General features: G+C 50.1%; 3 protein-coding genes across 5 annotated transcripts in view; 1 reads left to right on the forward strand and 2 right to left on the reverse strand.

Annotated features, from left to right (window-relative positions):
* Positions 1 to 5,788: 5,788 nt before the first annotated feature.
* Positions 5,789 to 13,987, reverse strand: HECTD3 (HECT domain E3 ubiquitin protein ligase 3). 2 transcript variants are annotated; one of them, XM_031022914.2, is made up of 21 exons: positions 13,619 to 13,987; positions 13,276 to 13,436; positions 12,930 to 13,022; positions 12,715 to 12,850; positions 12,362 to 12,477; positions 12,162 to 12,275; positions 11,933 to 12,015; positions 11,328 to 11,493; positions 11,022 to 11,103; positions 10,179 to 10,361; positions 9,975 to 10,027; positions 9,676 to 9,740; positions 9,413 to 9,516; positions 9,040 to 9,159; positions 8,839 to 8,928; positions 8,088 to 8,294; positions 7,681 to 7,810; positions 7,520 to 7,594; positions 7,305 to 7,386; positions 7,091 to 7,162; positions 5,789 to 6,901 (listed from the first exon to the last, which is right to left on the reverse strand). In XM_031022914.2, the coding sequence occupies exons 1-21, from the start codon at positions 13,985 to 13,987 to the stop codon at positions 6,817 to 6,819; spliced, it is 2,586 nt and encodes an 861-aa protein (XP_030878774.1). In that variant the 3' UTR covers positions 5,789 to 6,816. The 2 variants fall into 2 exon arrangements, with proteins under 2 accessions (XP_030878774.1, XP_030878773.1); XM_031022913.2 differs by having other exon boundaries at positions 5,789 to 6,975.
* On the forward strand, positions 13,964 to 20,008 carry UROD (uroporphyrinogen decarboxylase). Of its 2 annotated transcripts, XM_081818310.1 has the most exons (11): positions 13,964 to 14,109; positions 15,291 to 16,066; positions 17,186 to 17,298; positions 17,632 to 17,711; positions 17,788 to 17,850; positions 18,065 to 18,262; positions 18,386 to 18,547; positions 18,907 to 19,044; positions 19,207 to 19,307; positions 19,389 to 19,455; positions 19,768 to 20,008. In XM_081818310.1, the coding sequence occupies exons 2-11, from the start codon at positions 15,984 to 15,986 to the stop codon at positions 19,927 to 19,929; spliced, it is 1,167 nt and encodes a 388-aa protein (XP_081674436.1). In that variant the 5' UTR covers positions 13,964 to 14,109; positions 15,291 to 15,983; the 3' UTR covers positions 19,930 to 20,008. The 2 variants fall into 2 exon arrangements, with proteins under 2 accessions (XP_081674436.1, XP_030878790.1); XM_031022930.2 differs by lacking the exons at positions 13,964 to 14,109; positions 15,291 to 16,066 and adding an exon at positions 16,206 to 16,359.
* A 782-nt stretch (positions 20,009 to 20,790) lies between these two features.
* The window catches only part of ZSWIM5 (zinc finger SWIM-type containing 5), a 189,496-nt gene continuing 184,917 nt past the window's right edge, over positions 20,791 to 25,369 (reverse strand). The window contains exons 10-12 of the mRNA XM_081816856.1: positions 25,008 to 25,171; positions 24,426 to 24,507; positions 20,791 to 23,709 (exon numbers count right to left, since the gene is read on the reverse strand). Coding sequence (XP_081672982.1) covers positions 22,847 to 23,709; positions 24,426 to 24,507; positions 25,008 to 25,171 — 1,109 coding nt within the window. The 3' untranslated portion in view covers positions 20,791 to 22,846. The remainder of the gene's footprint in view (positions 23,710 to 24,425; positions 24,508 to 25,007; positions 25,172 to 25,369) is intronic.

Genomic DNA, 25,369 nt, shown 5'->3' on the forward strand with positions numbered 1-25,369 from the left:
CAAAAGTTGGGCCTTGGCTCAGAAATACTCTTCCCACGGTCTGCAAGAGCTCTCTCTTTGGGAATTTGCTGGCCACATCATAATATTCATCTACTCCATTTGGCTGTGGACTTGTCAGTGGGGCAGGAAATTATTATTTTTAGAGTACTGAGTGAAAGATAAAAATGAAAAGAGAAACTCTACTTTGGCAACCAGTTGCAGGTCCTAAAATATTTGTGTTTTATTTTTGTACATAAGCCCACCAGTTGCCTAATAGATTCATGATAAGTTAGAGAGCAAATGATGCTATAGTGTTTCTATAAAGAGCTTGGAAAATAACTTCATTAATTGGGACTTCACTATTTCCTTTCAAGCACACAAAATTTTCATTGTTGGTGGTTTTAAAGGTCTGAATCTGGACATTTATGCTTTAAACTGATGGGTCAGGGGGGCATCTGGGTGACTCAGTCCGTTAAGTGTCCGACTCTTGATCTTAGCTCAGGTTTTGATCTCAGGGTCATGAGTTCAAGCCCCGTGTTGGGCTCCATGGTGGAGCCTACTTCAAACAAACAAACACACAAACATACAAACTGATGGGTCAATTAAGAAAATACATGACTTAGTCAATTTGGTATTTTTTTTCCTCCTTTACTGAAAACAAAAATTTTCAAATGGCTGATTTTCGTCATTTTTAAATTGGAAGGTATGGTTGATGAGCCACAGTTTATTTATTGAACAGCTATCTACTGAGTGACTACTATGTGCCATGGGCAGTTTTAGGCCCTTAAGGTATATTAGTGAACAAAAAAAGAATCCAACCCACATCCTAACAGGCAGAGGCAGCATATGTTATAAATAAATTTAAATAATAAATGAGTAGGGGTGCCTGGCTGGCTCAGTCCATTGAGCGTCTGCCTTCAGCTCAGGTCGTGATCCCAGGGTCCTGGGATTGAGCCCCATGTTGGGCTCCCTGCTCAGCTGGGCCTGCTTCTCCCTCCTTCTCTGCCCTCCCCCTGCTTGTGATCTCTCTCTCTCGCTCTCTGTCAAATAAACTCTATAAAAAAATAAATGAGGCACCTGGGTGGCTCAGATGGTTAAGCGTCTGCCTTCGGCTCAGGTCATGATCCCAGGGTCCTGGGATCGAGTCCCGCATCAGGCTCTCTGCTCCTTGGGAACCTGCTTCTCCCTCTGCCTCTCTCTGTCTCTCATGAATAAATAAATAAAATATTTAAAAAAATAATAATAAAATAAATAAATGAGTAAACTGTACAGCATATTAAAGGTGATAAGTACTTTGGGAATAAGAAAAAGGCAGGGAGGAGGGACAGGGAGAAGAACACATTGGCAGCTATAAAGTCTTAAGAGTTTTATGGAGGTTATTGAAATTTGGGACTTGTGTCTCATTTAAATCTCTATCTTTTTTTTTAATTTAATTTTATTATGTTATGTTAATCACCATACATTACATCATTAGTTTTTGATATAGTGTTCCATGATTCATTGTTTGCATATAACACCCAGTGCTCCATTCAATATGTGCCCTCTTTAATACCCATCACCAGGCTAACTCATCCCCCCACCCCACCCCCTAGAACCCTCAGTTTGTTTCTCAGAGTGCATAGATTCTCATGGTTCGTCTCCCCCTCTGATTCCCCCCCAGCACATTTATAAGCAAATACAAAAGGAACAGGTGAAATCAGTAAAAATGGTGGAGAAAGTCTTTCCAAAAATTCTTTCCTCCATAAAAGCAATGAGAATACTGTAAAAAAACATTGTCAGAATCAACTTTTTTTGAATGAGCAGTGAAACAATCATGTCACTTCTTTCAGTATGTTGGTAATTAGTACCCTGTGCATTGTGTATTCGGTTCATACACACACAGCAAGAATGTAGTTGTGTTGCTTCCTTGTCTCCCAGTGATAAGCCCATATGATATTAAAAAAAAAAGATAACAGAATTGGCCAACAAAATGAAAGTGCAGCAAAGAAAAGAAAAGTTAGAAGGCTGAAAGTGAAATTCAAATTGAACATAAATGGAGTTATAGAAGAAATAGCTGATTATGGGAATGTTAACACTGCCATCATGAGAGAGTACAGATCTGCAGCCAGAGGAATTTAGTGAAGGCTACTTCATCTACAAAAGGAGGAAAGTGGCTGTGACAAAAGGGATGAAGATGTCCCAGAGGAACATGGTGCCAGCAAAAAAACACTTCTCATTCACGGAATTATTAGAGATATTTCATGAGATTGTACCTACAAAGAATAGAATGTTGGAAGTAAAAAGGAGTATGACAATTCATCAAGGCATAGTGAAGATACTTATTCCATATTATAAGAAAAAAGAGGCAGATGCCTGGCTGGCTCAGTTGGTTAAGTGTCCAATGCTTGATTTCGGCTGAGGTCATCATCTCAGAGTGGAGGGATCAAGACCCCCATCGAGTCCCAGGTCCAGCCCCGCCTCTGGCTCTGCACTGAGCATGGAGTCTGCTTGAGATTCTTGCTCCCTCTTCCCCTCCCCCTCCCCCTGCTTCAGCTCTAAATAAATAAATACCTAATACATACATACAATCTTAAAAAAAGGAAAAAGAGAAAAAAGAGGGAAGCATTGTTCAAACTATTTCTGATAAGTTTTTTTGCAAAGAAAACAATTTTCACTTTCTCTGAATGCTTGAGATTACAATGTACTAAATAAATATTAGTCTTACCATGTTTTCATTTCCCTGTACATTTATAACTGACAAAGTTTTTGATGCTTTGACAAAAAATTTTAAAGGTCACAGAACAATGGTAATTTCTCCCATTGACTATTAAGATTTCTGCTTGGTCTCAACTTGCAGTGTCATTTTTACATTCTGGCAGTACTGTGAAAAGTGAAGTTTTCTTTTTTTTAATTTAATTTTTTGGGGGATTTCTTTTTTTTTAAAAGATTTTATTTTAGAGAGAGAGTGAGAGAGAGCTCAAGTGGAGGGGAGGGGCAGAGGGAGAAGCAGATTCCCCCCCCCCCGCCCCAGCAGAGAGCCCGATGCAGGGCTCCTGGGATCATGACCTGAGTCGAAAGCAGACTTAACTGACTGAGCCACCCGGGTGCCCCTTTTTGAGGATTTCTTACATATAAAAATTCAGCAGAAAATTATGATTAAGTATGTAAAAAGATAGCATTTCATCAACAGTAAAAGGGTAGGTGCTTCAGAAAAGGAAGCTGAGGAAGCTTGGCCATGGTCAACAGCTAGTATGTGGAAAAACCAGGATATGAATATGGGTAAGCTAACTCTACAGAATGTGCTCTTAACACGTATAATATGTTGTCTTCTCATGGTATATATCCAATATATGGTTTCTTCCATAAGGATTTTGAATTCATAAAAAATCTAAAATTTTATACATTAGGAAAGAACATACATGAAATTAAATGGCAAAGTACAGACTGGGAAAACCAAGGTATAGTAACACCCGACATGACAAAGGTATTCATCTATAGGATTTAGTACCTTAGTTACCAAGACAGCAGGCTTTGGCAGTGGCAGACCACCATCCAAATCCTAGCTTCATTATTTACTACTTGTCTGACACTGGGCAAGTTATTTAATTCATTTTTTGCTAGGTTTCTCATCTGGAAATGGGGACAATAAGAGCATTTACTTCATAGAGTTGTTAAGAAGATAAAATAATAGATGTACAGCAGTTAGCACAGTGCCTTGCTGTGCTTATTACTTTCGTACTGTGCAGAGATTGTTATAAATCAGTAAGAAAAGTGTAATAAAACCAATAAACAAAAACACAAAAAGGGCAGTTAATAAAGAAGAAACAGTTGCTCAGTAAATAATCAAAGCAGTGCAAATTAAAATAACAATCACCATTTTTCAGCATATTATCAAAAAATATTTTTAAGTGTTAATGCCCAAGGGTGGTCAGTTTAGGAAATAGACACTAAAGGGAGTAAAATTGATACATCCTGGCGATTTGGCAGTTTGATGATGAGTTTAGGATGTTATTCTAAGGAAATAATCAAATAGGTATGAAAGGATATATGCATGAGGATGTTTATTGTATTATTTGTAGTTTTCAATATAAAAAGTTTGTAGACAACCTTAATGTCCATCTATAGAGGTGGCTTTTTTTTTTTTTTTTAAACTAAGCTCTGTGCCCAACATGGGGCTTGACCTCGTGGCCCTGAGATCAAGAGCTGCATTCTCTATAGACTGAGCCAGCCAGGCGCCCCAGCAGAAGGTTTTAAATGAGTAGAAGTTATGAAAACTTCTTAAAATGTAATAAAATGCAGCCAGTAAAAATAATAGTTATAGTGAGTATCCCCCTTGTCCCAGTGACCATCGTTTCCTGCTTGGATTACTCCCTGCTTCCAGGTTCCCCTTCTCAACTCATTCTCTACACAGATGCCAAAGGCAAATCTAATCATGTCACTCCCTTGCTTGACACCCTCATGGCTGGTCAATGTATAATCCTAAAACAAGCCTTTGAAGCTGGAGTCTCTTCTCTCTCTTCCCTTTACAGTCTGGTAGGACTCAACGTGCTTCTTGGCTGGACTTTGTGCCCAGTTTTTCTCCCTGATTCAGCATTCCACTGAGCCCCACTGGTTAGTATCACCCTCCTCTGTCTTCTAACAATAACTTTTGCTACTTCTTTGGAGCTCTTACATAAAGGCTATTAAATGTTGTTTATGCAATTATTTGTTTAATATACTGTTTCCTCTCCCATTAGAGTTTAAATTCCAAGAGAGCACAAATTATCTGTTTGGCCAATATTTTCCCCACTGTACCTAGTATAGTGCCTGACATAGATAGGTGTTTGATGCATTTACTGAATGAATGGATGAAAAGCAAGCTACAAAATATGCAGTGTGAGCCCAATTTGGTAAAAGGGGGACCAAAGACTTAAGTGGCCAGTACCAAAGACACAGAAACAGACTACCTCCAGCAGGTGTATGCTGGCCATGCTCTTCCCTGAGCACAGAAGGGGAATGATATCTCTGAGGGTGCAGGATGCACAAGAGCGGAGGGAGCTTGCTGGGAAGAACAGAGCTGATGGGAGCGTGGCTTCTGGGGCTCCTACCCTTCCAGCTCCCTGGGCAAGAAGAGGCTGCTGGAAAAGGAAGGTATGTCTCCCGTGGACCACCCAAGGCACAGGAATTGGGGAGCCACAAGATGAGGGCTGCCTGGGAGGCTCAGCTGGGGTGTCAGACTCAAGAGTTATGGGGAGATAGGCCTTGGATTACACGCAGCCCCAGGGGGCAGGGCTCAAGGCCAAGGCCTGGCATTTCCCAGCCAGGGTAGCGTGGAGAAGCGTTGGGAGAATGCCACTTCCCTTGAGACTGCGTTTGACATTGACTCCTTCCGCTGGGGGAGGGGGGCTGGTCTCTATGTGCCGGAGATCTCTCACCTGGTACTTGTTCTTAAAGACAGCTTCTTAGCTGTGTGGTAACTAGAGGCAGTGTCGGGTGTGGATGGGTAGCTATGCTGCTGCGTCTTTTGTCAAAAGTTTGACCTGGCTGGTTTATCAGCCATCTCAAGGCTTTGTCTTTTACGATGTCAAGTTCTTCTGCCCACCTGGTTCCTGAAGGTGGGCTCCCACCCTCCAAATCACCACACCCATCCCAGAAGATGCCAGGCGAGGCTCCGTGAACCACTCCTCCCCATAGTAGCACCCTTATTTCCCTGCTCAGCTTCAGATTTAATGTTTGTCACTGTGAAGACCCACCACTCCCACTTGACACACAATCTCCCTGGCTTCCAGCCCAGGTCCCTGAAGTCCTAGAAGAACCTTCCCTGCCATTCCCCAGTAGCCCAATAAACACATTCTGAAGGAATGAATACATCCATTTATTAAACTTTCCCATGTGTAAGACCTTCTTTGATGGAGTGTCATGGAGGCCCTTAAGGAAGGGAGGACTGGGGCAGGGACCTGCGTTAAGACTTAGGAGCAGGTTTAAAGTCTAGGCTTTGAGTTGGGTGAAAGGGAGCTACTGAAGATTTCAGAGAGGACATAACTGGCCTTAACCTTGCACCATGTTGGGGATGACACAGCAGATGGGGAATCAGCCTGGAGGTGATGCGTCAGGGTTGAATATGGTGTGATGGTGGTGGTAGTAAAGATTGAATGTTGAGTAGATGTAGGTTCTGAGCCAGGGAAGGTGGTGGCACTTTGTCAGTTAAGACTGGGTTGGAGGAAGGGCAGAGCTCACACTTTGGGTATGGAGGGAGAGGAGGAAAAGGTAAGTATGTGAGGGAGAAGGTGCTCAGCTGCTGCTTCATTCCTGGGGCAGGTGACCAAAGAGGATGGCCATTACTCTCTATCTATCCCTGATGCCTTGTCTGGGGAGGAGCCTCCACTATCCTCCAGAGGTTTTAGCTTTGAATCCAGGCTGAAGCCAGAGAAAAACAAGGAGAAAAAAGGAGGAGCAAAAAAAAACAAACAAAAAAACCCCCCTAAAACAAAAAGCCCCCTAGACACCCAAAAAACCAAAAAACAACCAAACCCTGAAGTCCATGGGGTGGGGAGCTAGAAGGCCCCCTTCAAGTAGCTCAGGCCTGGCAGCTTGTGCTGGGCTTGTGGGAAGATTCCCTCACACAGAGGCTAAATAACTCGGGAAGCAAGCCCGAGCACGTATACGGCTTGTGGGTCACGGGGCTGGGCCACCAGGGTCAATCAACCGCCCCCACTCCAACTAGACACACGGGTGTACTGTCTTTCGGAGCGTGTCAGCTCAGGTCAGGAGCGCGCAGACCCCAACCGGTCCAGGGACTGTGTCTTCACCCTGTGCGCCGCCTAGTGGGACCTGTGCAGGCACAGTCCCGCTGGCCCGAGGCTGCCCCCTGGCGCCCCCTCACTCTTCCCAAGGGCTCATGTCGGTGTCAATGGCCACGCAGTTGTACGCTGCATAGCGGAGCTTCTCCTCACACACCTTGGCACTGAGGGAGACGGGGACGTGGTCAGCGCCAGGTGCAGAGGTCCTTCCATCGCCACCAGGGCCAGTGCACACGGGCTAGGGGCAACGGGACTCCAGTTCGTGCACTTCAGTACTCGAAGTCCTCCTCCATCCTAGGATGCCGCTCCTTCCCCCACTCCCCACTCTCTAGGCTCCAGCCTAGGAGACCCACCTGGCGTAGTGCGGTAGGAAGAGTGTGCTGGAACAAGTGGAAGACTCTGGCAGTGCGTCTGTGGTTTCGTAGCTGGGGGCATGGACAGGCCACAGGTTAGGAAGAGTTGTAGGGACACAGGGTAGGGGTCTGATGTCTGAGTGTGCGGGGAGAAGGCAGAGCCAGCCACAGCCCCTCTGGCAAGCAAGCCTCGCCCGGCTCTGGCCCCACTCACCCCAGTTTGTCTGGGTAGATGTAGATCCGTGCTGGCAGCCGGCTGCGGCCAGTGACAAAGCGCAGGAAGCGGCTCCGATCCTCTGGACAGAGAACGACATCAGGGTCCGCAATGACGGGGGCGGGGTGCGTGTGTGTGTCCACAACTTTTGCCCTGCCTCGGTATCCCACAAGTGGAATCCGAGCCCAGGCATCACTCTCTCCTCTTCCACTCACCGTTGGTGAAGTTGTTCAGTGCTTCCCAGAAGTACTGCACCCGAGTGTCTGATGGCTCGAAGTCCTCAAACCGGGCTGGGGACGAGGTCAGATTCGTTCTTAGGTCCCAACCTACCTAGTCCTTAAGCCCCCAGCCCAGCACTGCCCTGCCCCACACTCACTGAGCTTGCGCAGAGCGTCCACGGTGACCTCTGGGTCCCCGCACACCTTCTTTTCCAGTTCCTGCCAGGTCAGCAAGTCCAGCACAGCCTGCGGCACCACCTTCAGCAGACCTGCCTGCATGGCTGCCAGCTGGGGAGGGAGGGAAAGGCCTGGCTAGGGAAGGAGGTACAGCTCCCGAGTCAGTGTGTGGTGGGATACTTGGCCTCCACTCACAGAGATAATGGGGGACATGATCTTTGTTCAGCACTGCGGGCCATCTCTGAACCCCCCTGAAAAGCAGGAATGTGGAGCAGAGGAACGGTGGGGGCCAGAGTTCTTGTGATCGGGTACTGGTGGCCTATCAGGCTGGGCTCTGCCTATTAGGAGCTGTGCAAAGCCCTCTGTTCTGCCGGCCTCTGGGTGGTACCTGCTCCTTGCTCTCTTCGAGCCGGGTCTTCTGCACCAGTTGGATGAAACGGGAACGGTCCTCGTATCCCACCACGATGCCTGCACCCCCAGGGATCAACTCTACTACTTGCTGATCACTCAGTACAGTGGTGAATGTTAGCTCCTTCCCAAATTTGAACTCAAATGTCTCCTTGTCCATGCCTTCCATCACTTCCAAGAGCTTCACCTGGGGGTTGGAGAGAGGCAAGGAGGTTGGCCTTTCATTGTGGAGACAGTCCTTGTTTTCTCTCAAGATGCTGACAGGGAAGCAGGAGAGACAGCTAGACAAGGCAGTCCCCATGCGGGCGGATGAGGGCAGTGAGGGGGTCGGAACAAGGACTGTGAAAGCATCAAGACAACACCTCGCCAGCCTTGGCTGCCAGGGAAGGTGTCCTGGAAGAAATGGCATCAGTGGACAGTGGTGCCATTCTGAGACAGCCCTAGAGGGCAGTAGAATGGGGAGGTGATGAAGACTGTGCTGAGCCTGAGGTGCCATCCTGGGGCAGACGTCTAGCAGGCAGATGCATATATGGGTCCAGGCTTAGGAAAGAGGCTGGAGTTAGAGGTAAGGATTTGGGGATCACCAGAATAAAGACAGTAGTTGAAACCATGGGAATAGAAGGAATTGGCAAAGGAGCATGTGTGAGGTTAGAGAAGGTTCAGGACACCCTTGGGGAACAGTGACTTTCAGGGGCTGTGCAGAGGAAACACCGGGTCCAGGCCCTACTTACCAGTACGGAGTCCACAGCTGGGAAGTCCTTGCTCCAGCTCACCTCCTCACCAGAGAGCTGCTTCCACACAAAACCAGGCAGAGCCAGGACCTATGGGACAAATACTACTGTATTCTCATCTTGGGCTGCCCAGGTTTAGCTGGCCCTTCTTCCTTCCAGGGGCCGGGCTGATCTGATGGAGGCGGAGATTAGGCTACTCACCAGGAATTCCTTACCCCGAAGGGCAGCCCCCATCAGCTGTCCGATCCACTCGTATTTGGCAAAGTCTCGGCAGGAGGGGTTGGGCACGTACATGTCCCGGGCCTCACCAGTGCCATTGCCCTGCTCCAAGACAGAGCTGTTAGCATGGCGTGGAATGGACCCTACTTTGTTGCCCCAGACTCTCCAAAGACTTGCCTGCACACCTTCCACCGGAGGCCCTGAATGATCCCTCTGACTGCTCCTCCTTCCCTGTCTGCCCAGAGGCTGCCCCAGGCAACTTGGTCCCTCCTCTGCCCCCTCTCTAGGTCAGCACCTGGGAGGTTTGCAGAGATGAGCAGCAGAAACAACTTGAGAAGTAGGGATAGGAGATTACCTGGTTGGCTGTGCGCACGAAGAAGGGCAGAGGCACAGGGGTGTCTGCTGAGCTAGGGCACAACTCTTCTGACATGTCTGCCAGGCTATCCCGAAAACCACCCCCTGAAATGACAGACAGATGCTCTCAGCTGGGGCATTCAAGAGCCCCAGCCCCCATAAAGAGGTAATAAATAGGTCCTCTATCTTGATTAGCTGTGATCCCAGAAGCCTCTACCACTCTAAATAGGGCAAGACCCTCATTATCCTACCTCAGGCACTCACCTTGGTCAATGATGCCTTCTGCAATGAATTTACACTCCCACCACTGGTCATAGCGCATGGGCCACCTGTAAGAAGGGGTGGATTTTTGTTACCATGCTGGGTCAGGGTTTAGGACATTTCACCAGCCCAGACCCCAGCCAGGAGTAGGGGCCACAGGGGTAATGGTGAGGGGTTCCAGAGGCAGTGTGCGGGGATGTATAGTTTATGTGGGCATAAACTTATGCCCATATAAACTTATGTGGGCATATCCAGACGTGGATATCGCACCAGACTGGTCGGCCCTCACCCTCATGCCATACCTGTAGTCCAAAGGCTTTTCATACTTGTCAGAGGGCTTGAGGCCTTCATAAACCTGGGGGCAGGGGAAAGGGAAGGGAGTTGTAGGGAAGTCTGTGTCAAGATCTTGCCCCACTCTGGCCCAAAGACCTTACTTAGGTCCCTCATGGCCCAGCTCCCAGACCCTTTATTGACCCTCCCTTCAATCGACCCCAGGTGGTCCAGACCTGGGTGAAGACTGCATTCTTGCAGGCAGGGTCCCTTAAGGGGCAGGCACGATGCTCCATGGCGAGGCGCCGGTTGATGTACAGGCGTGGCATGAAGCTGGGCTTGCTGCTCTCGGAGTCACGCAGGCACTGGGCCACCAGGCCTGGCCTCTGGCGTGACAGCAGCAGGAACTGCTTCACTTGCTGGTGAAGAGAGGCGGCCAGAGCAAGACTGGCAGGCAGTCAGTGTCTGTCCAGGCTCTGGGACCTTCCTCTACGCCTGGACCCAATTCCATAATTCCAGCCCATGCCTAGTCCATCCCCTCCACCACGCTCCCCTTCCTTGTTTCCAGTTCCTCCCTTAGTCCAACCACCAGGGGGAGCTTTCTAAAACAAAAAAAATCAAACTTTGTCATTACCTACTTAAAACTTTTCTGAAGGCTCCACTGACCTAGGACATAGTCCCTCCTTCACAGCCTGGCCCATGGTGCCCTCTGCTATCAGGGCCCGCTGTTTGCCTACCCAGCCTCATCCCCAAGTCATACTCACATCTACCTGCGCGCTTCTCTCCGGTCATCCTCAGCAGCTAACAACTCCCAGCATGTACCTTTTCCGCAGCTTCCCCTGTCTATGCTGATACTTCTCCTCCCTCAGCTCTTATATATTTCACATACTATCTGGGAGAACAGCATCCCAAACACTACATTTTAACTATTTGTGTCTGGCTTTCTTCCTACATTCCTAGAGCCCAGCAAAGGTCCAGACCTAGAGCAGGTTTTAGGAAGTCTGTAGAAGAGAGAACACTTGCATGAGCAGAAGGAGGAGCCCATTGCTGACACCAATACTGGGGGGGGCCAGGCTCACCTTAATCTCACTGAAGGTGCCCAGCGTGTGGTCCCAGGCAGGTACCAGGTGGTGCAGGACACTGTCTAGGATCTTTATGAATCTGGGGTGAGTGGGTAAAGATAATGCAACTAAAGAGGGTGGCACAGATTTAAGACCCCCTCAGCCCCCAACACGAGGATGGGAGAAGGCGGGACCCAGGATCTGCTCTGACACTCTTGAAGTGGAACAGCTTACAGTATAGGGCCTGGGGAACCTCCTTTATACGGACAAAGATGGTTCAGGGTTGGGGGAAGGAAGGCCGGGCAGGCACAGGACCACACCCACCTCTGCAGGAGAACAGCTCTGCGGTACAGGACTTCAGGGTCAGTGCCTTCCAGACGTGGATATCGCACCAGACTGGTCGGCTGGAACAGGTCTGCATTCAACCCTAGTTCCCGCTGTCTAGATGACTTGATCTTGATCCCTCGAAGACGCACATCAATCCCATCATCTGGGGGAAGAAGTCAGAGTGAGGTTACTTAGGGCACCAGCTGCCTCCTCGGCCCTCAGACCTGAGAATGGCTCCTGAATGCTCAGGCTTTTGTTACCTTTAGCCCCTAGAAACCTGGGACCTTTGAGATCCCCTTCTGTTCATCTGACTCTGATTATCATATTCTTTGCCGGTCCCTCCATCCATCCCTATAATATTGGAATGCCTGAGGATCCCAACTCAGTTCCTCTTCAGATGAGCCCAACCACTTCAACGGCTTTAAGGCAGGCCTATACCTGGTGTCTCCCATCTGGCTCAGGCCCAAAGCTTCACATCTTGGAGTTAGTTCAGCTATCATCCTCATCCCAACTCCAAGCCCATTTCTTCTCCTTACTCACTAGCAGCTAGCCACTATCTGTACACTGGGATTCCCTTCCCCCCTTATTTCCTGAAGCCCTACCTCGGCACTCGACGATGCGGATCTCGATGACTGGAAGGTGAACGGTCATGTCCTCCAGGACACATACATCCCCGATCAGGGTCCTGAGGAGATGGATGTTAGGCACTTTGAATACCCCTTGCCTTCAGGGATTGCTGGGCTTTCACCTGACCTTATACTTCCAAGTGGGGCCAGGCCCCATTGCTAGGATCATGCCTCATTTCCCCTCCAGACCAGCTTGTTCACTCACTCATCAATGCTCACGTCACTCAGCTTCTTCAGGTTGTCTCCTTCGCCCCCATAGATCACTACTCGCTTTGGCATAAAGTTGTCATCTGTGGTATCCACTGTGAGTAGCAGCTTCCTGGGTGGTCAGAGTATGCACACGGATCTCTGTACACTTACAGGCATGCGGCCCACCCACTCTGTCCTACCTCAGAGTCCACTCACTTGACAATGGTGCCCTTTTTCATGGTAAGCCGTACCCAGTGCTGGCACTGGGACCCATCACTCTCCCAGTAGGTGTCTGCATTGCTGTCTGTCAGGCAGGACACATTGAACTCCTCCTGGGGAGGGGCAGAGACGTGGAGAGTGTTTACCCCACTCCCTGCACATGGAGCTGGGTTAAAAGCACAGCTGGTATGGGGGGAAGTGTCTAGGGATTCCTACAGGACTTCCAAAATGGGGTGCTGGACTGAGTCTGGCCTGTGGGGATTTAGGTTTGGTCCTGGCCTCAAGGTGAGGGTTCTGGATCTAGCAAGAAGTGACATCTTGCTTGGGGTGGGAGGAGTCCCAGAACCCACCGTGTAGGAGGAAACGTCTATGCTCTCCACATACTGCTTCACGCTACCCAGGTTCTCATCCTCCTTGCCCAGGTGGTCGTACAAGAAGTGGATCAGGTCCTCGTCGCACTCGTAGGTCCACGTCGGGGGCACATAGCTACGCAACCCCAAGTCCCTAATTAGGTCAGGCCCAGTCCTGGAAATTCTTCCTCCCTAGCCCACCCCAGCTCACTCACAGTAATCTTTGTACAGCTTCCGTGTATGCCTCGGCTGGCTGGGGCCTTGATCCAAGGCGATGAGAGTATGTCAGGTCCACCACCTGTTCCCATCTGTGGGCACAGAGTAGGGAATGGGGAGACATCAGTGGGCAGCGGGACACCCCCAAAGAGCTTTCTCCAGAGCTCAATCTCCACCAGACTGTGCCTCCAGAAGCTACACCCCAGCCCCATTCAGGCCCCGCCCCTTCCTGCCTTTAACCCTGCCTTCTCTCCATATCCCACCTCCCGGCCTGTGCCCGCCTAGTTTCCAACCCTTCCGGGCCAAGCCGTCCAGCAGCAAGCCTCGCCCCTTCAATTGCAGGACCTAAGCACCGGTCGGTAGTCCACGCCGAAGAGCTGCTGCTGCCGTTGGAGGTGGTCTGGAGTGTCGATGGGTACGAGGCGGGCCCCGCCCTCCGCCGGTCGGCACACCAGCAGCCAGCCTTCGTTGAGCCCGCAGTCGCCCAGGTGTTCTGCCAGCTGCTCCTGCCGAGACGCGCAAGGCAGGCACCGCCGTCAGGGAACTGCCCAGCTGCCCGCCCTGCCCGGCCCAAGGCAAAGGACACTGAACGCAATGCTAGCTCAAGATGGGGGATGGGAAGAGAACAGCCTGGGGCGTCCCTGGCTCCGGGGGTCTTCTGCGGGGCCCAGGGCAGGCCAGGGGGTACCTTGGTCAGCTTCACCCAGAGCCCGTGGCCGTTGCACAGTTCCTCGCCCGTAGTACGCACGCAGGCGCCGCGCCGAAGCTCAATGCTGTCCCGGGCAGCGCGGAGGGGCCCGGAGCCGGTACCAGGGGCGGAGCCCGCGGCTCCCACACGCAGCCCCAGGCCTTCCGCCTCCCACACCGGCAGCAACACGCGCGACGGACCCGCCGGGTCCTTGTAAAGCTTGTAGAGCACCTCGCGTGGCACGAAGGCCAGCGCCGCCGGCAGCGGCCGTCCGGCGCGGAGACTCTGCGCTGCCTCTGCCAGGAAGCGCACGCGGCCCAGCAACTGCCGCGGGGACTCCAGAGCCGCGCCCGGCCCTGGGCCTGCCATGGTGAAGTGGCAAAGGAAAGCCCAGGGGCGGCGGTTCGGCTCGGGGAGCCGCCGCCGCCGCCGCCGCGAAGGCTGACCAAGCTTCCCACCACGCTCCGCCCCGCCTTCGGCCAGCCTTCGCCGTAAGTTCTGGACTAAGGGCACCCCGCGCGCCCGCCGTATTACCCTGTGTACTCGGATACTTAAACTTACTACAAACCAATGTGCCTCGCACTGAGCCAACCAGACCCAAGTTCAGTTGTCTTTACCTGATCCATTTCTTCCTGTCCATCCTCATTGCTGCCACCATTTTATACCCTCATTGAACCACCATTCTATCTAGCCTGGATCATTGCAACAGACATTTTTCTGGTTCTCTGGCCTGTTTTTGCCTTCCCACCCCCACGAGTCATACTCCAACCAGAAGAATCTTTAAAAATCTAATAGACATCCTCTCAGGCTCCTCATCCTAGGGGCAGTGTTGCTAAAATGTTTGGGGGGAGAATAATCCCCTCCTCAGCCCTACCACTGACAGGAGTCTTGAGTCATTCGGGGTTAATCCTGGTGGTTACTCCTAATTCTAGGACACTGGTGGTCATTATGCAGTTTCTCCCAGTAATTCTGAACCAGATGAGAGGAAAGGTCCCATGTGGGAAGATAGGTCCAAGGTGGCTAGATAGGATGGAGGCAAAAAAAATGGACAGGAGCTGTTGGTGAAGTATAATCATGGAGGAAAAGGAAATTGTCTCCCGCCCTCCCTTGCAAACAGCTTTAAAAAAGTTTTATTGATATATAATTCAGGTTCCATATAAGTCACCCATTTAAAGTGTACAATGGTTTTTGATATATTTTTAAAAATTGTGGTAAAATAAGTGTAAATTTGTTGTTAGCCATTTTAAGAGTACAATTACCTATTCCCAAAACTTTTCATCATTCCAAGCAGAAAGGCCTTCTCTTTAAGCAATAACTTCTCATGGCCTGCTCTGTAAACTCTACTTTCTGCCTCTATGAATTAGCCTATTCTAGATATTTCATAAATGGAACCATATAATATTTGTCCTTTTGGGTCTGTCTTATTTAACTTAGCATAATATTACAACAATATTATAGCATGAATAGAACTTAATTTTTTTTTTACAGGTCGACTAATATTCTGTTTTATGTACATACTACATGTTGTTTATCCATTCATCTGTTGATGGACACTTGGATGGAAGCTTTGTTTTGGGATATAGTTTTCAAATAATCAAAATTATCAAGAAAGAAAGAATATATGATCCCATGTAATTGTGACAGTTTTCCTTTTTTTTTTTTTCCTCCCTAGGAAGTTGGGAACATAGTGCCCCTCTTCCCTTCTCTCCAAGCTATCTGTATGCTACCATGCTACTACAGAATAAAGTGGACAAATGAATCTCACAAGAGCCCGCATGACCTGGACCCTGAAGACATCTCTAGCCTCTTTAATTCCACCAGATTGGTCTTCCGGTTCCCATAATAGCCATTTGTTCTTTTGCATCTTCTCTTTGCACATGCTGTTCCCTCTGCTTGGAACACCCCCACAGCTTTGCCCAGTTAAGGAAGGAGGCTTGCTAGCTGCTTCTAGCCTTTTCCTCTTAAAACATTTTGATTGCTGATCCACCAGTCTGTAGCTCCTTAAAGGAAAGGGCTGTCTTGATGACCACTGTAACTTCTGCACCTACTATAGGGCCCGCCTCTTAATAGATAATACATATTTTTTAAAGACTGAGAAAGAGGTGCCTGCACACACATGAGTGGGGGTACCGGCAGAGGGAGAGAATCCCAAGCGGACTCCCAGAGGAGTGTGGAGTCCCACTGGAGACTCAATCTCAGGACCCAGGAGATCATGACCTGAGCCGAAATCACAAGTCCCACACTTAACCGATTGAGCCACCCAGGTGCCCCAGTAATATACATATTAAATTATTTCATTTCCCTGTACAGCTTGGTTCTTTAATCCACTGTGTGCCTGGTCGCTAGGCATAAGATTTTTAGAATCATGGAGCAGGGGAGTAAAATGAGCCTCGGCCGAAATTTCCGGATTTCCAAGCCATCAGAGGAGAGGAAATTCCTGATGCCACGGTAAGGTGTAGTTATTTGCGGAGTTCTTGGCGGGCGGGGCGTTCGTTGCTGCGACGCTACAGCTGACTTTACGGTGGAGAGAGGTTTTGGAGGGGGGGGGGGGTCCTCCAGGCAGCAGCCGGGGCAGCCCCGGAGCTAAAGGCCCGTGTCTGATCATGTGACTTTCAACATGGCGGCGGCCTTGGCTCATTCCAGGAAAGGGTGGAGCCTGATCTCACAGGCTCCGGTTGAGGTTAAAGTGGGGACTGTGCTCGCAGTTACCGAAGGCTTATCATGGAGGCAAACGGGTTGGGGTGAGTTCTCTGCACCACGCGGTATGGCCCGCGTGGCTTCTGACCTGAGTCTTCCATCTCAGGAATCTGTCCCTATACCTCTCTTTCCCCACTATGGAGAGCTCCCGACCCGACTCCTCTCGCTGGAATCCCTAATCCTCCACCCATGGATTCCAGAGACTTTCATTTAGGGGATGCCTCCAGGATTTTCTAGTCCTCAGTTACGATCCGTATTTTGGGACCGTCTTCTGTTTTCTCATTCACTGTCCCCTAGCCTGGGGATCTACCAGCTTCCGATTGGTAGCCCTGTTCCTGAGATTTTCTGGTCCAAAGACCTCGATCAGTTCTAACTGGGCTATCATTCCGCCCTTCCCCCAGTTTCTCCAGTGGCTTTGAGCTGGGGGAAGTTGGGGCTGTGTGGAAGATACAGGCCCCAGCGCGGGCCCTTCTAGTCTTGTGTACCATCTGATAGGCAAAGACGAGGTGGAATGGGCGGGGAGCCAAAGCTTAGGAACTAGCTGGAGAAAGCCGATAGTGGTGTTGGAATGAATCCGCCTTAAGAACCCAGGCCATGGGGCGCCTGGGTGGCTCAGTCGTTAAGCGTCTGCCTTCGGCTCAGGTCATGATCCCAGGCTCCTGGGATCAAGCCCCGTTTTGGGCTCCCTGCTCGGCGAGAAGCCTGCTTCTCCCTCTCCCAACTCCCTCTGCTTGTGTTCCCTCTCTCGCTGTCTCTTTCTGTCAAATAAATAAATAAAATCTTAGAAAAACAAAAAACAAAAAACCCAGGCCTTCCCCAACCCCTGGCCTAGCTTACTGACACCTACCCCCGCCCTCTCCTGATCTCCAGATCCCAGGGTTTTCCAGAGCTGAAGAATGACACGTTCCTGCGAGCAGCCTGGGGAGAAGACACAGACTACACTCCCGTTTGGTGCATGCGGCAGGCAGGCCGCTACTTACCAGGTCAGGGTCAGGGCCCGGGAATCTAAGTGAAACTCTGGAGGGTGAAAAGATTTTGAGGGGTAGGGGAGGGATCCAGAGGTTCCCTAAGGTTGAGAGCTCTGGGGCGCCTGGGTGGCTCAGTTTTTAAGCATCTGCCTTCGGCTCAGGTCATGGTCCCAGGGTCCTGGGATCAAGCCCCGCATTGGGCTCCCTGCTCAGTGGGGAGCCTGCTTCTCCCTCTCCCACTCCCCCTGCTTGTGTTCCCTCTCTTGCTGTCTCTCTCTCTGTCAAATAAATAAAATCTTAAAAAAAAAAAAAAAAGGTTGAGCCCTGCTTTTCTTCTTTTGTCTGCAGAGTTTAGGGAAACTCGGGCTGCTCAGGACTTTTTCAGCACCTGTCGCTCCCCAGAGGCCTGCTGTGAATTGACTTTGCAGGTGAGGCCTTCACAAAAAAGGGAGGGACTTATGCCCTCAGCTTGCCTCCTAGTAACCTGTCTTCTATTCCCTACAGCCACTGCGCCGCTTCCCTCTGGATGCTGCCATCATCTTCTCTGACATCCTTGTTGTACCCCAGGTACCCGCTCAAACCTGATGGGTAAGAAAGGGTAAAGATAATCAAGGCTCAAGATAAGCCCTTATCCTCACTGGACAGAGGAAGAAACTTGTGCTGAAAGAGATGGAGTTGGGCCAAGTTTCATTCTCCTTTTCTTCCTTCTTGGTGTGGGCTGAACAGAGCCTTTCCTCCTAGAGTTACAGGTTGGGAATCCAGATATTTTCTTCCCCTCCAGGCACTGGGCATGGAGGTGACTATGGTGCCTGGCAAAGGGCCTAGCTTCCCAGAGCCATTAAGAGAAGAGCGGGACTTAGAACGTCTCCGGGATCCAGCATCAGTGGCCTCCGAGCTGGGCTATGTATTCCAGGCCATCACCCTCACCCGACAACGGCTGGCTGGGCGTGTGCCGCTGATTGGCTTTGCTGGTGCCCCGGTAATGTGGAACAGGGCAGGGACTTGGGCATGGGGAAATCACTCTGGCGGGTCTGGTGTAGACAAGGGAAGTAAGTATCAGTCTGGTTTCTACACCTGTGACATTCTCTGTATCCTTTTGCAGTGGACTCTGATGACATACATGATTGAGGGTGGCAGCTCAAGCACCATGGCTCAGGCCAAGCGTTGGCTTTACCAGAAACCACAGGCTAGTCACCAGCTGCTTCACATTCTCACTGATGCTCTGGTCCCATATCTGGTGGGACAAGTGGCCGCTGGTGCCCAGGTGGGTCCTGAAAGAGAGAGAAAGGCTGGGATCTAGAAGAATGAGAAGCAGTAGAGTTCCTTACACCTGAGAGGGTAGGTGTCTTAATGCCAGGCAGGAAGGAAGCTTGGCCTACAATGATCTGACTGGAGCACCTAGGTCCACCTTGTCATTGACATTGGCAATGCTATGTGTTCAAAGACCAAAGCTAGCACTGGGATGTAGAGAAGGCAAAACTGGATTTACAGGCTTAGGCAGTATGAGGGTCTAAAGTCACTAGGGAAAAATTTGAGATACGTTGTGTGTGGGTCCTGAGATACTTTGTGTGTTATGTATTTCTCTTCACCAATCCCCCCCCCCTCCCCCGCCGCCAACTGTAGGCATTGCAGCTCTTTGAGTCCCATGCAGGGCATCTTGGCCCACAGCTCTTCAGTCAGTTTGCGCTGCCCTACATCCGTGATGTGTCCAAGCGGGTGAAGGCCAGGCTGCAGGAGGCAGGCCTGGCACCAGTGCCCATGGTAAGGATGGGGCTGGAGTAAGTGAAGGTGGGCCTGTGGCACTTTCGGGTATGTCCTGTATGGACTGAAGTGACCACTGGAGGGCAGCAGAGGTGCAGCCAAGATAAGTTATTGGGCATAGGAAGGCCCTTTGTAGCCTCAGAGATCCGTCCTTTCCCTCAGATCATCTTTGCTAAAGATGGACATTTTGCCCTGGAAGAGCTGGCCCAAGCTGGCTACGAGGTGGTTGGGCTCGACTGGACAGTGGCCCCAGAGAAAGCCCGGTGAGTAATAAAGGGTGAGGTGGAGAGGGTGCAGCTGCCATACGTGCAGTCACCAGAACATGGCGCTGACTTTGCTTTCAGGGAACGTGTGGGAAAGACGGTGACCTTACAGGGCAACCTGGACCCCTGTGCTCTGTATGCATCTGAGGTAATCAGGGTCCCTATGTGTGTGTGAGTCTGTATACTCCCATGGTTGTGGATATGGTTGTATTAATGTGTGTGTGTCTTTATTGTATGTTTGTCCCTCTATACATATCATGTGAACCCTAGGAAAGCAGGAATTTCTTTTTATAGTTGTCTGGCTCATACTAAGCATCCAGTAAATTTTTTGAGTTAATGACTGAATGACTCAATAACACTGAGTAGAAGCATGCCTACATGTTGTATGTGTCACAGTTATGTGTAGGGAGTACAGGGGCTTGCTGGCCCCCTTGTAGCCAGTGCCCTGTTGGTCCTCCAGGAGGAGATCGGACAGCTGGTGCAGCAGATGCTGGATGACTTTGGGCCACAGCGCTACATTGCCAACCTGGGCCATGGACTTTACCCTGACATGGACCCAGAACACGTCGGGGCCTTTGTGGATGCTGTGCATAGACACTCACGTCTGCTTCGACAGAACTGAGCATACACCTTTTCCCTCAACTACCACTAACAAAGATGATTGTTTCCAGGAGAATAAAAGTTGTAGAGTTGGAATCTAACATATGGTTTCATTTGTGGAAGATCTTTGCACTTATCCTCAGTTCCTTCTTAGCCTCTGCTTCTTCTCTGGGGCCCCTTTTTTGTATCTTCTCCTCCAAGTCATAGGAGCTCAAATATCAGTGAATATGTACTGTAGGACTCAATGTCAGGGCCCTCACTACCATGTTGCTCTCAGCTCTCCAAGCCTGAGGGCTACATGGGGTTGGGTAAAGCTTCCTGGCGCTGAAGCTGTGACATTTGCAGAGAAATGGGGTCCCCACAGCATAGAAGGCCAAATTGACAGAGCTTTGTGTCTGGGGATGGAGGGGAGTATAGATCAGAGAGGGGCACAGAAATTTCTAGAATATTCTAGAGAGGCTTGTTGGGGAAGATGGAATCTAGGTGAGCAGGGAGAAGCTGAGAGGACTTCAGCTTTGACACCAAAAGATGGGGGAGGGCTAGGATTCTTAGGAGTAGAGACTTAGACTTGCATCTTTGAGGCCAGAAGGCCTCTGAAGCCAAAAGGTGCTACGGTACTCAGGGTTGCTCTGCATTCTTTTCTGAGCATACCCTCTAATTTTCTCAGGACTTTGGTGTTTCTGCCCATCATGGTGGTACCTACTTCCTGGGACAAGGTCTGAGGTGCCTGTGAGCTCTGGAGAGGGGTGTGGTGTGGCAGGAAATTCTTCATTTGTCATTCTACATCTCCTTAGACCACTAGGGACCCACTGCACTAGAGGCCCAACCAATTCCCTGTCCCAGTCTGGGGCAATGTAGAAGAGAAGGGCCCCATTTATTGAGAGAACACAATTCTGATTTTAGAAATGCTATTTTCTGTGATCCATGATTTATTCATAGAAAAGCACTGTGAGTTCACACACTTGCTAAAAAACGGCAATCGTGATACAGAAATGGGAGTGGCTGCTGCTTTTTTTTTTTTTAAACCAACCTACTGGGCTGAGAAATTGTTAGGGGCCCATGGCTGGATGGTAAGACTTAAGTAGCCACAAACAGCAAAAACGACTTACTGGTTAGTGTGGAGGGAAAAAAAAATTGACAGTTTGTCAAAGAAAGGAACATAAAGCAGAGAGGTCCTTAGTTCACACTCTAGCTATACACCCCTTCCCTATCACACCCCCCCCCTACTTCAGAACTAAAACATGAAACAGTAAACACCAAGACACTGGCATCCAGATGACTCTTCTGAAAGCCCATGCTACCTCCTATAACAATTCCAGGCTGAGCACAGGGGTTAGGAAGGTAGCAGGAACATGATACACTGCGGAGGTCAGCTAGGGCTAAGACAGGCATTGCCTACTAGGGGTAGAAACTACTCAGAAAGGGAAAGGCCAAATGCATTCCAGCCCCAGCCTCCAAAACAGTGACCAGTGGGCAGACAGAGGAAGCTTGAGGTAGAAAGGCAAGGGAAGAAAGCAAGTACAGGGCAAGAAGAGAAGTGGAGCTGAAGGAATCACTCTTAGGGTAGAGGGAGACTAGTACTTAGGAGCTTGCTGAGAAAATGGTGAATAAGGGAGGCAAAGAGATGAGGAACGTGTTTAGCTGGTGAGAGAGATGAAGAGGAATGGGGAAGAGAGATCTGGCAAAAAGAGAAGGGACACATTCATGCAGATTCTCAAACATAAATTCACAGACATAATGTCAAAATACACACAGTTATACATATAAAGACAGACCAGAGGAGAGCAAGCATACAAACACACAAACATGTTTATACACATGCATCTGTGTGCCCCCCCCAACTAAACATGCATTGACAGACAGGAACACACACAAAGGTACGTATTCTTACATGTTCACAAATGTGTATACCCTCACATACAGTCCAGCACATAGACATGTACTCACAGAGACCCAGACCTGACACAGACACACATAAATATATGTGCAAGACAGGTATGCACAGATATATCTATGCACACAGACACATGTACTTAGCCATACAGCTACATACATACACGTACATAATTAGAGATAAAACCAGACACTCTCTAACACAAAGGTGACCAGAGGAGATGAATATTATGAGCTCAGTGGCCTCCCAGACCTTTACCCTCCCCCTTGCACTTATTTCTCAGGAGCTCAATGGGCTCCTAGAGAGGCTATGTGTGGCAAGAGCAAGAGCTTTACTGTCCTTGTGGCTTTATGAGGCAAGAGTCTAAGTCCAGTCCTGGCCCTGCCCCTCTCCCACCACTGGGCTATATAGATGCCCTGTGTCTGCAGGCTGGGGTTTCTGCATAGACTAGACCTGGGATTTATTCTAACTGGCCATTGTACTCCCCACCACCCCCACTCTTCCACTGCAATCTGTATAATTCTGCAAGGGAAACCTGAGAAATGGTTGTGTCTCCTCAGAAAACAAGCCTATCTTCCCACCCATAGCTACTTCAAGTACCCATCAAATTAGAACCAGAATTATAAATAGTTACAACTTTACAATGTAATTGGCAACACATATAATATAGTATTTACAGTACCATAAATGCTTCTGTTTCTCTGGTTAAGCAATCCCTGAGACGGAACAGTGTTCTGTGTTTGCCAAGGGAGAGTGGGCCAATGCCCAGGACACGCAGGATATAGGGGCGTGAGGTGGCATGTTGTGGGGTTTCTGATTGATCTGCAGGGCCCAGCTCCTTCAGGAACAGTGGGCTGTAGTGAAAACTTTGCCGAGGAAGGCATATTGGCTAGAGTTGGACTCTCCCATGCTTAGCCCTGTGCTGCTTTGGCTTCAGCCACAGGTGCCCAGAGTCCTCTCAGGGTGGACAAATGTTTCAGTGTCCTTGGCCTGACCTGTGGTACCTGGGAGCCCAGGCTGCCCCGGCAGTGAGCTGTTTGCTTTCTCAGCCAAAGCGCTCTCGCACCAGCAGCATCAGCTTCTTCTTGCCTTTGTAGATTTGTTTGAGGTTGTCGATGAATTGGGCAAACTGCAGGTGGCCATCCTGGGGCAGCAGGAAGGTCTCCCGAGCCTTGCTCAGAAACTCAATGAACTCTCCGTAGTGGCGAGGGCTGATGTGTGTCAGGCGTGAGTGTGTAGTGTTGATATAGGCATTGATGGTGGCATCCAGCAACTGGCGCAGTGGGGCTTTGTCGGTGGACATGAGCTTCCCAGAGCTGCGGCGGCCTGGGATGCCGGCCAGGCCCGGCGCCGTCACCGTACAGCGCCGCAGGATGTCTGAGAGCACTGTGGCACAGTGCACGCTCTTCACCACCAGGGGGATGAGGGCTGCCAGCTCATTCTTGCCCAGAGAGTGGCTGAGGGCGCACGCCCAGAGCACATCATTGATGGCTGGATGGGTATCCTGGTTGTAGGCCAGGTTGAGATGGCTCATGGCCAGCGAGGCCAACTTGAAGGCACGTAGCGGGTAGCCACGGAGCTCCATGTAGCGGGCAATAGTGAACAGCTGCGCATGCGTCATGCCACCAGTGGCGGCGTCAATGGCGATCTGGTAGGCTGCCTCGAAGGCGATGTGGTCTTTCTCACAGAGTGTAAGGGCTGACAGGGCACAGCTCTGCGGATCCTTCATAGCACACTGTAGGGCCAGCGTGCGAGCACAGCTAGCCAGCTCCTCTCGCTGTGGATAGTCAAGACTGAGGCGCAGAATAGTGGTGTGGGATACAGCGGTGGCAGCCACAATGCTAGTAGCCTCAGTGGGGGTGAAGAGTGTGTACCAGCTCTGCAAAATGCTCACCAGGGCCCGCACACCTGTCAGGGAGAGCCTGAGCTCAGCCGTGGCCATCCGGGTCCCGATCCAGGTCTGCCCAGATTACCCCTTGGGGTCAGAACTTGGCCTGCAGAGATGAGTTCTCCCTCCTCCTCAGCAGCCTTGAGATGATCTGAGGCAAACCAGGGAGCAGCCCGGATGGCCAGACCCTGTTTGGGGTCTCTTCCCATCCCTTCCTTCCCCAAGTCAGAGGGTTGAAGATTACTGCAGGTGCTCTTAGCCCCTCACAAGGATGGAGCAGCAGAGCCTGTGGTTTACCTGCCCCAAGGCAGGGGTCGCAGATCTGCCTGGGGGTTCTAGCTGAAGTGGGGCCTCTCAGGGGACTTTGGGTTCTAGATGGGGTCCCAAGACTCCAAGTTGTCTGGGGTTTTTCAGAAGCACAGGCAGGGACTGGGACAAAACCACTGGGCCAACTACCTCCCAAGGGTGCACTTGTATACTGGTAGCTGAAAATTCAATCTCTCAAACATGTCTCTGATCAGAGGGTCAAAGTGCTGCTGACATCAGGGTATGGTCCAAGCAGTAAGGGCAGAGCTTGGGCTAGCTAAATAAAGGCCATCTTTCCTACCAGCAGCCCCATCCTTCCCCAGGCCATCAGTAGTAGGAATATGAGAGCTTTAAGGATTCGCTGCCTTGTTCCAAGAGTAGGGCCTAGGAACTCCTTTCCCTGGGGACAGGAGGGAAGTGGGAGACTCACCCACTTCTGTAGCACATGTCACCAACCACCGCACCATCTCCCGGCGCCTCCAGTTAAGAGTTGATAAGGTCATCCTCATCACCTGGGCAAAAAAGAGGCTTTTCCACTTGGCTAAGCATAACTGTTAGGACTTCTACATCCCCACATCCCCTTGCCATCCATTTATGCAATAAGTATTTATTGGTGCTTTAAACAGACATCTCTCTCCTGATAAGAACAGACAGGTTTAATTTCTGCCCACCCCTCCCACCAATCAGGTAGAAGGCTTCTCTGATGACCTGTAACAAATAAAGTCCTTATTATCACACCTTACTATTGATTTGACTTGGAGAGATGGGGACGGGGTGGGGAGAAATGGGAACCCTATGGAGCCTAAAGCTACATTGCTTCTGGCCTTACATTCAAAATGGAGCTCAATTTAGAGATTCCTTACCTAGAGGCCTAGCCTAGAAGTTGTGTTCTGGGGACACAGAAAGACCCGGGCTTGGCTGGTTCATGCCCAGTGCTTCTGGGATTTTATCTTCTACCGATGATCACTAGGCCAGAAGCCTAAAGCAGGGATGACCCACTCCTCCTCCATACCTGTAACCCCAGCTCCAGGGCCACGTTGAGCAGGGTGCTGTCAGTACTACTGTCTGTGGGAGTGGCAATCTTGAATGCATCTTGGGCCAGTTTGAAGATGAGGGAGGAAGAATGGATGTGTTTCTGTATTGCTTCCAGAATTGTTCGGAGCCTCAGAGTGTCCCCTGTGGGTGCAGAGAGAAGTGGCAGTGACAAGTTTTCTTTAAAGCCTCCCTGAACAGTCCACTGATCACATAGATACTGGCTGAACTGTCTGCTATCAAGTCACTGAATACTTCTGAATGCTACCATCCCTTTTGGGTAGACAAGCTCTGTCTCCACTAAACCCACTAGAGACTGCTTCCTTCACTAGGCACCCACAT

The sequence above is a fragment of the Leptonychotes weddellii genome, chromosome 4 (genome assembly GCF_054177405.1).
Source record: "Leptonychotes weddellii isolate Sample4059 chromosome 4, ASM5417740v2, whole genome shotgun sequence".
Taxonomy (NCBI): domain Eukaryota; kingdom Metazoa; phylum Chordata; class Mammalia; order Carnivora; family Phocidae; genus Leptonychotes; species Leptonychotes weddellii.

Excerpts from the sequence above, each read along its gene's own strand:
- HECTD3 (XM_031022913.2), bottom strand. The coding sequence starts at position 13,987 with ATGGCAGGCCCAGGGCCGGGCGCGGCTCTGGAGTCCCCGCGGCAGTTG. Across the intron at positions 12,851-12,929 it reads GAAGCTGTACAAAGATTACT|CTATGTGCCCCCGACGTGGA; the intron begins GTGAGTGAGCTG and ends GGGGTTGCGTAG. Across the intron at positions 12,478-12,714 it reads TAGACGTTTCCTCCTACACG|GAGGAGTTCAATGTGTCCTG; the intron begins GTGGGTTCTGGG and ends GCCCCTCCCCAG.
- UROD (XM_081818310.1), top strand. The coding sequence starts at position 15,984 with ATGGAGCAGGGGAGTAAAATGAGCCTCGGCCGAAATTTCCGGATTTCC. Across the intron at positions 17,299-17,631 it reads GGCAGGCCGCTACTTACCAG|AGTTTAGGGAAACTCGGGCT; the intron begins GTCAGGGTCAGG and ends TTTTGTCTGCAG. Across the intron at positions 19,456-19,767 it reads GTGCTCTGTATGCATCTGAG|GAGGAGATCGGACAGCTGGT; the intron begins GTAATCAGGGTC and ends TTGGTCCTCCAG.